Here is a 10,479-nt window from a genome sequence, read left to right on the forward strand (position 1 = left end):
TGAGGAGCCACAGCCCTGAGGGGAGTGAGGAGTCTGAGGAGCCACAGAAGCTCTGTGTAATGCCCTGCTGCAACAGTCCCACTGTCTCCAGCTATTTTTTCCTTGAAATGCAATTTCCTTGGGGACACACATGGCAGATATCATACAGCTCATCTGACTGCTAGCCCTTGTCTCTTCAAGTTGTCTCCAGAAAAGCAAGACAGTAAGAGGTCTATGATAACAAGAACCCTAGAAGAGAACACTGAGTAAGCCCAGTAAAATCTAGAACCAAATTCTTCCTTGATGAATATGATGGTGAACTGTTTGTGAAGTCAGCCTAATTATATATTTCTATAAATAAAAAATCACAGGTTAATTTTTCTACCAGGCAGGGTATGGTAGCATACACCTAGAATTCCAGCACTTGGAAGGCTGATCCTACATAGCAAGATCCAGGCCAACCTGTCTTAATTTTTAACAAAGAATCAACAAGCTACTAAGTGCTGATGTGCCCAGCTGCATTAAAGTTCAAAGTTCAACTTTGCTTTAAACATCAAAAGAGTAAGTGTTCCTGGTACTTATTCAGAAGAACCATTTGGGCCATGTTCAATTTTTCCAAGTCACTGTTTTGTTCTAAAGAAGGAAGGAAGGAAGGAAGGAAGGAAGGAAGGAAGGAAGGAAGGAAGGAAGGAAGGGAGGACAGACATAAGAAAAGATGAAAGGAAAGCTATTTTAAAGGATTTTTTTTAGCCAAGAAAATGCTAGCTACTAAATAACTGCTTGATGAAACTATTAGAGTGACCAGACCAACTCGTTTTTACAGACACCAATACATTACACCAAAATATCTCCTTTTGTAAGTTCTCCACTTAAAAAAACATCTTCACAGTCTGTACTTCCACAGTCAACTTGGGGACTAACAAAAATATTCCCATTTGTTGTCATGGCTGAATTTCCAGGGAAGCACAATGCCTTGGCATCCCCTTGCATGCCCCCCCCCTCACTGCACCTTATCTTTGTCATCCAGCAAAGCAGAGATCCGAGGGCTTGAGGAGGAACGGTGGATGGAAGAACCTCGATCCCTAAGGGCCTCCCTGGAATTGGCCACTTCACTCAGCATATTGTGGCTACCAGTTTTTCTGAGTCCCAGTCTCCATGAAGAAGGAGATTCGTCTTTAGGCTCTTCTGCCTTGTTGAAAAGACTGGACAACTATAGGGGAAGAGGAAGAAGGGAAAAAGTTCTGGTGATCTAGTCTGCTTCACCCGACTTTCTTTTTCCCTACTTGATCAAGTTCATGGAGCAGCCAGGGATGTACTAGAACAGACCCCTGGCAGGCTTGCTGCCCCTGTGCCCACTCACTTGGCAGATGCTGGATGCTCCCAAGGGCTCTTTCTTCAGAAGCCAGCAGTGAACTCCAATTCTTAGTGCTCCTGCCCACAGACCTGCTCTGAGAAAGGAAGGAGCCCCTTTGCTGCCCTTGTGAACCAGCACTGTCTCGGAGCACCAGGAGACTGCTCTGGTGACTCCTTTTCTCTTGACTTGCTGGGTACCTGAAATAAGCTACTTTTCTTCTCTATGTCTTAATGTGTTTATCTGTAAACTGTGATATGAACTTAATTCTTCCACCTAACACAGTCTGGAGAAACAGGATGAGCTAATGCATAAATATATATAAAGGCAGTGTTCTTTCATGTGATGAACTAATTGTTTTCTCTTATTGAAAACAAATTTCCCTTTAATCCCAGCACTTGGGAGGTAGAGACAGGCAGATTTCGGAGTTCGAGGACAGCCTGGTCTACAGAGTGAGTTCCAGGACAGACAGGGCTACACAGAGAAACCCTGTCTCGAAAAATCAAAAAAAAAAAAAAAAAAGAAAACAAATTTCTTTTTCTCACACAATATAATTACAGCAGTTTCCCTTCTGTCTACTTGAAGTTCCTCCTGACCCTGCCTTCCATCTGGATCCCTTCTCTTTGTATCTCTCATAAAAAAAAACCAAAAAACAAAAAACAGGCTCCTAAGTGCTAATCATTGACTATAATAACAAAAACTAACATATTGGAATTGGACAAAACAAACAAACAAACAAACAAACAGGAAAAAAAGACCCAAGGAGAAGGTATAAGAAACAGTTCTCACACTTACGAATCCCATGAAAATATCAGACTGGTATAATATACACAAAAACTCTGGTTCAGACCAGTGCATGCTGCCCTGTGCATGCTGCCTCAGTCTCTGTAAGTTCATGTGAGCTTTGATCGTGCTGATTTCCTGGTGTCCTCTACTGTCTCTGGCTCTTACAGTGTCTCTGCCTCCTCTTCCACAGGGTTCCCTGAGCCCTGAGGGGAGGGACTTGAGGGAGACAGTCCATTTAGGGCTGAGTGTTCCAAGCTCTCTCATGTGATGAGTTAATTTTAAGTTAATACTAATGATGACTTCACAAAATTCTAACTATACTATTACAAAAATAATCTATTTGATATTAAGAAGCAATTTCAAAGAGTTTGACAATTTCATTGAACAAGAAATTTTAAAAGATAAAATCTTTAGGAGTAATAAGGTCACTATATTTCTTATTCTGCCTAGACAGAATATCTTTCAAAGGGATCACTAGCTTACCACCACCACAATTTCATTAAAAATAATTTTTAATATCAAAAAAGGAAGTTGGGCATGGTGACACATGCCTATAATTTTAGCATTTAGAAGATAAAGGTTGGCGGATCAAGGTCATGCTCAGCTGCATAGTAAGCTTGAGGTCAGCATGGCCTATGGGTACAGAAGGCCCTGTCTCAAAACCATAGAAACGAGAAAGAAAGTTTACAATGGGATACAGCTCAGTGGTAATATGCTTGTCTAGGATGTTCAAAATCCTACATTCTAAGTGTCAGCACTAAACCAAACAACAACAAAAACACTACTTGAACAATTTTACATTGTTTTTATATAAAGCAGGGAAACAGGCTAGAAATATGGTTCAGTGGTAGAGTGCTTGCTTAGCATATACAAGGCATAGCCATACAAGGTTCAATTCTGCAAAAACAGAGAAACACATCAGGAAAACATCATAGCATTACCAGCATTACCCAGAAACCAGATTAGGGTCTTTAGGGTATACTGGTCCTTCAGATATCAGTCCGTTTCCTGGGGTCTAGGGACCCTTATTAAAAAAAAAAAAAGAAAAAATCTTGGATCTTTCTTCTAAACCCAGGCCATCTTTGCTGCTTTACCACTAAAATAAGCCACTCATTCCCATCCACCTTCCACTCAGATTTTCTCTTGTCTCCAATCATCTGGATATACACATTTATGAGCCCCTTTCTTTTTACAAGCCTTTCCCAGTATGATTTTAGCAAAATAGACCAAGTACGTGTATCTGTATTTCTTAAGTTGGTAATGTTCTTTTATAAAAAGTAGGAAACGCAGTCGCAGCAGAAGTCCCAGGATCTGAGGAGCAGTGAACGGCTGGACAGTGAGCAAGGACAGCACTCCACCTAAAGCCTGGCTAATGAGTCACAATGATGCTTCTAAAATAAAGAAGGCCTGGCTACGCTTGGTTTCATTTCCACTAAGGAGGACAACTAAAAACCTCTAAGGCCAGAGAATTTCCCCAGTTGTCCATTCCAAATACCACAGACCTTGCTACCAGAAGCCTACAGCTTCTCAGAGGCCTACATAAAGTTGATCCAGGAATGCCTCTGGCATTTCAACCATACCTTCTTCTCCCACCCTTGCCCATCATACAGGACAACAAACTTACTCATAAGACTAAAGTTTTCATGAGAAGTAGAAAAAGGAATTGCCATAAAAACAATTCTGGATGCTACATCTCTTCTACCCAGTCTACTTTGTACACAGTTATCTTTGTTTTCAATGTGAAAAAAACAGGTAAAACACAGAATCTGTTTGGTCTCAGGATACTTTCATCCTGTTATTGAAACACATTTGTAGGCATATTTGTTTTGTATTGGTTTTTCAAGGATGTGAGGGCAATGTTATGGAGAGAATTCTTGTGTCCCTCTCTCTAAAATTCATATTAAAGCCTTAAGCATCAGGACTGCATCTGGAGCCTGAGCTTCTGAGGAAGTGACAAAAGTAGAATGAAGTCAACAGGGTAGCTGGCCTTTCTCAGAGGGAGACACTTGCTTCCTACACGTTAAGCTACAGCAAGAAGGAGGCATCATTAACACAGGAAGACAGCCCTCATGAATAACTGGACTGCCTAGCACATTGTTCTGGGAACTCTCCAGCCTCCAGAACTGTAAGAAGCAAATTCCTATTTTTAAAGTCACAGTTTATAGTAATTTGGTGTAAGAGCCTAATACAGACAAAAATGTACTCCTACTGTTTTGCAAGAATTAGTCTTTGAGGCCTTTGTGTGTTACTGTAGTACAGTAAAATATAATCGCAAATCAATCTCCAAGTACTCACTCTCCTAGCTGAAGAGGCAGAGAAGGTGTTCTGAGCTGGGGCTGGGATCTGCTCCACGATCTGACTCTTGCTTTCAGAGTTGGAATGGTTGACAGTGGCTTCTGGCTTTTTATCTGTTATTGAAGACAAGAGATACAAGTATAAATATGAAATCTTATCTTACGTGTATAAACCCTTTTCTACTAAGAAGAAAAGCTTTGCCATTCTCAAAGCAGATTATTAGGACCATGGAATGTCTGGACTCACTGTAGAACAAATTCTAGCAACTACATGTAGAAAAAAATAAATTGAAGGATATCCTTATCTTGGTAGGCTTCAACTTCTGATAAAAACTGTCTCTACACCAATGCATGTGTATAGTTATATTGTAAAAATTCATTGTTATAAAAAATCTGTTCAGTTTTGTAGGGAACTCGTCTGGGAAATAAATACACACAAAATGCACATGCTAGACTTTGCTTTCTAGGTAATTACAATAAAAAAGAAATAAGACAAATTATAATAAAAACACAAGATGGATATAGTTGATTCAGATCAATAGATATTGTAAATTTTAAAGAAGGGCAGAGCCTCTGAGGAAGAAAATAAGAAAGTTGCTCTAATCAGACAGGGTTCTCTAAAAAGCTCCAGAGAAAGCTGAAAGATGGATGGATGGATGGATGGATGGATGGAAAATGCTGACTCAGAGATCACAGTCACATGTCCACTGGTTAGTAACTGACTGACCTAATTTAAATAATGAGTAATTCTTGGGGCTGCAATAGGACCTAACATTAGAAAGGATTTCAAACAATGTAGATTAAGTTACAGAACTTCAGTCACAGAACTCATATAACTAGGTGTGGTCCAGCCCAGCAGGGCCATCAATCTGGCTGTATATCAATTAATTACTAGCACAGTGCTTGTACCTAATGGCTATGATTCTGGAATTTATATTCTGAAAACAGGTACAGAGTAAACTACATGGGTCCTGTGGTAATTATAAACTACATCTAATTATGTGATAGTAAGCTTCTTTATGTTATTAATGTTATTGTTTGGTAGTTATTATAATCATCAAGGCATTTTTTAAGTACTAAGCTCCAAGAAATCTAGTGTATTAACCAAATGAAATAGATTGTTACAGTACTAGCTTGTGATGTGTCATGCATCCTTGAACCCGAAGACTCAGGTAGTGCATTCTTCATGCCAAGTTTGGGCTTGGCCAGGTGACTTGCTATGGCCTCTGAAACATCAGCAACTGAGACCCTCAGTCTTGCCCTCTATAACTATTTTGAGAATCCAGATGCCACATGAAGAAATAGGGCCAGGCCTGCTTGACGAGATCACGTAACCTAAACACCACAGCCGAACAGCAGAAACATGAGCAATATTATCTGAGACCGACTAGCCCTCCATATGCTTTACTAGTTGAGGCACAAACATGAAGAAGTACACCATTGTCTTAAGAAAGAGACAGGCAATCCAGTGGTCCCTTCCCCAGTTACCAAGCCATAGAATAGAGTTCACGAAGAATCTTTGTTTTTGTTTGGCTTTTTCTCCGTTTCCCTCACTGAGACAGTCTTATGTATCTCAGTGTGACATCACACCGGTTATGTAGCTGGGAGTGACCTTGAATTTCTGATCCTCCTGCTTCTACTTTCCAACTGCTAGAATCATAGGTGTGTGTCAGAGGCCAGGTTTTATGCAGTGCTGGGATTTAACCCATAGCCTTGAACAAGTTAGGCAAGCACTCTACCCACTGAGCCATAGCCTAGTTCAGCAGCTACTGTTTTAAACTATTAAGTTTGGAGATGGTTTATTATGAAGCAATAGAGAATTGATAAACAAAGTATCTAAGTCAGACTAAAAGAGAGAGAAAATAGAATATCTAATAAAAAATGCTTTATTCACCTCAAAATATAATTGATATTTTTAATAATATCAACATGTAAGATATATGAAAACTATAATTTTTCTGAAGTTGTATCCATGGAGCTTTAAAAATGGAAGAAAAGCAGTCAACAGATATTTGTTTAGTATCTACTCATGGGATATGCAACATCAGGAAAGGCTTAGGTAAAACCCACTGCTGTGCTCCAGCTAATATTTAAGGAACACCTACACAGAGAAGGCCATGTGGCACGCAGAAAGATAGAGACGACACACAAGAATGTTCAAATGCATCCAAAGCTTATCTACTGGACCAGCACGAGGGGCAAGGAAAAAACAAAAATAGCTTGAATATTAAGTAGCATGAGAAAATTAATATAAAAGAATTTCAAACAAACAGCTACTAAAATCAAGAGGAGGAAAACGTAATCTATATGGTAAGGTAACAGAAGTTGATCTGAATTGAGCTCTGAGACAGAGCAAAGAACTACAGAAATGAGTGGAGGAGTGTGCTAGAACCATTTGGCTTCTGCTCACACCAGGCCACTCAAGGGTTACTGGTGATTTTCCTGACTGCTGTACGATCCCTGCATGTTCCTATCTCACTACCACTCACCACTGCTGGCTTCTCTGAGGTAGAAATCCATATCCTCTTGGTCAGACATCTTTGTCTCTTTCACTAACATCGCCTTAATTTCTAACACAGAATGCTGAGATTCTTTCCCATCTCTCGTTTTCTACACTCTTAGGAACCTCACACTTCTGTACGGTTTTTAATTATTACTATTTTTATATGTGTTAAGTGTTTGGCCTGCATCTGTGTGTGCATCACACACCTACCTGGTGACCACAGAATCAGAATCCTCTGAAACTAGAGTTATGGACCGTTGTGAGCTGCTACCATGGGAGCTGGAAACTGAATTTGGATCCTCTTCAAGAGCAACAAGTGCACTTAACTACTAAGCCATCTTCCCAGCCCCCCTTTGCTACAGTTTTATCTTTTACTTCTTATACAGATTTTCCACTGTCTCTTTCTGCTGTGTGGAGCTCCCCCAGTGAGCAGTGCCACTGGCTAGCTCTGAAACCTACTTCACCTAATGTTGTTCAGTGTCGTGTCGATATCTCATTCTAAAAGAGGAGTAATAAGGATATATGCTCTAAGGTATGGTTGTGGGGATTAAATAAAATTGTTTAATTGTATTGCAAAGGAAAAAGCACTATGCAGATATAAAGTTGTATTATAATTCCCAGAATGAGCCATAATCTTACCTACTAGTGACTGCCACAGATAGCATTTACTTCTCTCTTATGACCTGTATGTTATTACACAGTACTTTCTAGTCCCCTATTAGGATAGTCAACAGAACCACTAAATGAAGAGGATGGTTGTCATATGCTGAAATCTAGAGTAAAATAACAAACACAGTATTCCCAGGAAAACTGGTAAGTATTAGAACAAAAATAAGTGCACCATGCTACAGAGAAACGGAGTAAAAAGCCCAGGGTAAGAAAACACAGAACAGGATTTATATTACTTACTTGTCTCATAACAAAAGACCTGACAAAGCAACTTAAAGAAGGTATTGCTGTGGCTTACACTTCTGGGATATAGAGTCCATTATGAAAGGAAAGGTAGCGGGTCAGGAGCAGAAGTGGCTAGCGGCTAGCCACATTGTGAACAGAGTTGGACAAATGTTCAGCTAGCCTTCTCTCTTTTTTATGTAATCTGGAAACCCAACCTATAGAACAGGGCCACCCAAACTTACAGTGCATCTTCCCACCTCAACAATAACCTAATCTAGAAAGTCCTTCACAGACACGACCTGTGAACCTGAGAAGTCTGCCTCCAAAGTGATTCTAGACTCCATCAAGTTGACAAGAACAACCATCCCAGATCTAGGCTCAGGTGCCGGAGACTCAGTCCCTACTTACTATATATACTCACTGAGAGGTGAATGGATCCTAAGGGCTCTGCCTCACTGATGGATATGCACTGACACACTCAGAATTTGCTAGCACCCTCAGGAAATAGTAGGAGGTGAACAGGGCACTGGGAGTATATGGTCTCTGACCCTTTTCTGTCGCTCTCTACTTCCAGGCTGTTATGCCAGGAGCAGCTGTTCTACCACATTTATCCCATCCCATGACATTCTTAAACCACAGTTCTGAAACATGGAGGCAGTTGACTGTGGACTGAAACCTTGAAACCATGAGCCAAAATAAATCTTCCCTTCTCATACACAGTTCCCCTCATGTACTTGTCACTGTGATAAAAGACAGTTAATACAGGCTCCAATTGCTATAACTTTCTGTACCAGAAAAACACTTCAATCTTCTAGACCCCACATTTTCTAACAGAATTCACCCAGCAAGTATTTATGATGATATGAAGTGAATTCAAAAATACAAATAAACATTCAAGGCCAGGAAGCTGAGGTCATATCTGAGAAAGTCAAGCAATCCAATTGAGCTACAATGTGCCCTTGCCTATGCAGAGCACTAAGAATGTCTGTTGGAGCCAGACGGCCAGAAGCCTTGAAAGCTAGACTACAGGGTTTAGAACTTACTCTGCAGACAAAGATAGAATGAGGAAACTGGAAGATTTCTGAACAGAAGTATACTTTAATCATGAAGGTATTGTCAATATTTAGAAGTATACTTTAATCATGAGGGTATTGTCAATATTTTATTCCAATAGCAGTATGGACATGGTCTGTGTACTAACTTTATGTGAATCTGACACAAACTAAGAGGTCTGAGAGGAGGGAACCTCAATTAAGATAATGTCCCCAGCCAGGCAGTGGTAGTACATACCCTTAATCCTAGCACTTAGGAGGCAGAGGCAAGTGGATTTCTGAGTTCGAGGGCCAGCCTGGTCTACAGAGTGAGTTCCAGGACAGCCAGAACTACATAGAAAAACATTGTTTTAGGGAGAAAATAAAAGGAGGAGGAAGGAAGAAGGAAGAGGAGGGAGAGGAGGAGAAGAAAGAAGAAGAAAGAGAGAGGGGGAGATGAAGAAGCAGCAGGGGACAGGGGAAGGGAGAGGAAGAGGAAGAAGGAGAGGGAGAGAAAAATGCTTCCCTATGATGAGGCAATAGGCAAGCCTCCTGTACGAGCCTGTTGTGTAAGCCTGCTGAGCATTTTCTTATTTGGTGATTGATGGGGAGGGCCCAGCTCACTGTGACTGTGCCACCACCTGCCCTGACTTCCTTCTGTGATGGATATGGATGTGGAAGCATAACCAGATAAACCTCCTCCACAACTTGCTTTTTGTCATGGTATTTAGGCTGAGACCAGAGACAGGAGTGTAAATCAGGAAGCAAAAGCATCAGTTTGAGTAGCTTCCTCCCATTTCCCTATTATCATAGTGACTAACAAGAAAATGTAGCATAGAAAAAGCCTAAACATAAATTCCAGACACTGTGTGAAAGCTAGACTATGAGAGTCCTCAGTAAATAATACAAATAACAAAAAATACACATTTGTAACTTTTGGTGGATGTAATACCAGCATTTTCAGAACAAGTCACAAATAATCAATAATAGATTTTTTTTTTTAAATTTTAAGAGGCACAGTCAACACCACTGTGTTCTTCCAGAAAATCCAGGTTCTATTTTCAGCACCCACATGGCACTCACAACCATCTGTAACTCTAGTTCCAGGGGATCTGAGGCTGTCTTCTGGCTTCCTCAGGTACTGCATGCATGTGGTACACAGACATGCATGTAAAACACCATAAACATAAAAATAATAAAATACTTGAATGGAAATCTAAGGCTCCATGAAAATAAAGTCAATTCTCCTTTACTGAAAACTTACCTGATGCCTGCCTTCTCTATAAAATTCTAACTTCCTTTGGTGACAGTCAATGAGCTTCATATTAAGATGTGAAGAGGGGCAGTATTTTTCCAAGATTGAGAGAACTATTAGCAAAGCCAAACAACTGAGATACAGCTTCAGTTCTTAAACTTAACACAAAGTGAAAATGTATGGAAGCAAAAACCACAACCTAGACATTTCCTTTCTCATATATGTGTTCTTACATTTTCACTATTCCTGAACAGAGAGTAGAGCATGGCAAGGGCACCGTACCAGGTGACGTAAGCAGCAGAAAGACAGTTTCAAGTACACAGGTAGGTGTACATAGGTTCTACACACACACACACACACACACACACACACACACACACACACAC

At 40.3% G+C, this 10,479-nt stretch overlaps 1 protein-coding gene across 1 annotated transcript in view; it reads right to left on the bottom strand.

Annotated features, from left to right (window-relative positions):
* The window catches only part of Ppp1r12b (protein phosphatase 1 regulatory subunit 12B), a 198,072-nt gene that overhangs the window by 120,374 nt on the left and 67,219 nt on the right, over nucleotides 1-10,479 (bottom strand). Inside the window, exons 9-10 of the mRNA XM_028764608.1 lie at nucleotides 4,412-4,524; nucleotides 989-1,189 (exon numbers count right to left, since the gene is read on the bottom strand). Coding sequence (XP_028620441.1) covers nucleotides 989-1,189; nucleotides 4,412-4,524 — 314 coding nt within the window. The remainder of the gene's footprint in view (nucleotides 1-988; nucleotides 1,190-4,411; nucleotides 4,525-10,479) is intronic.

Source organism: Grammomys surdaster, unplaced genomic scaffold, assembly GCF_004785775.1.
Source record: "Grammomys surdaster isolate TR1022 unplaced genomic scaffold, NIH_TR_1.0 145, whole genome shotgun sequence".
Classification (NCBI taxonomy): Eukaryota; Metazoa; Chordata; class Mammalia; order Rodentia; family Muridae; genus Grammomys; species Grammomys surdaster.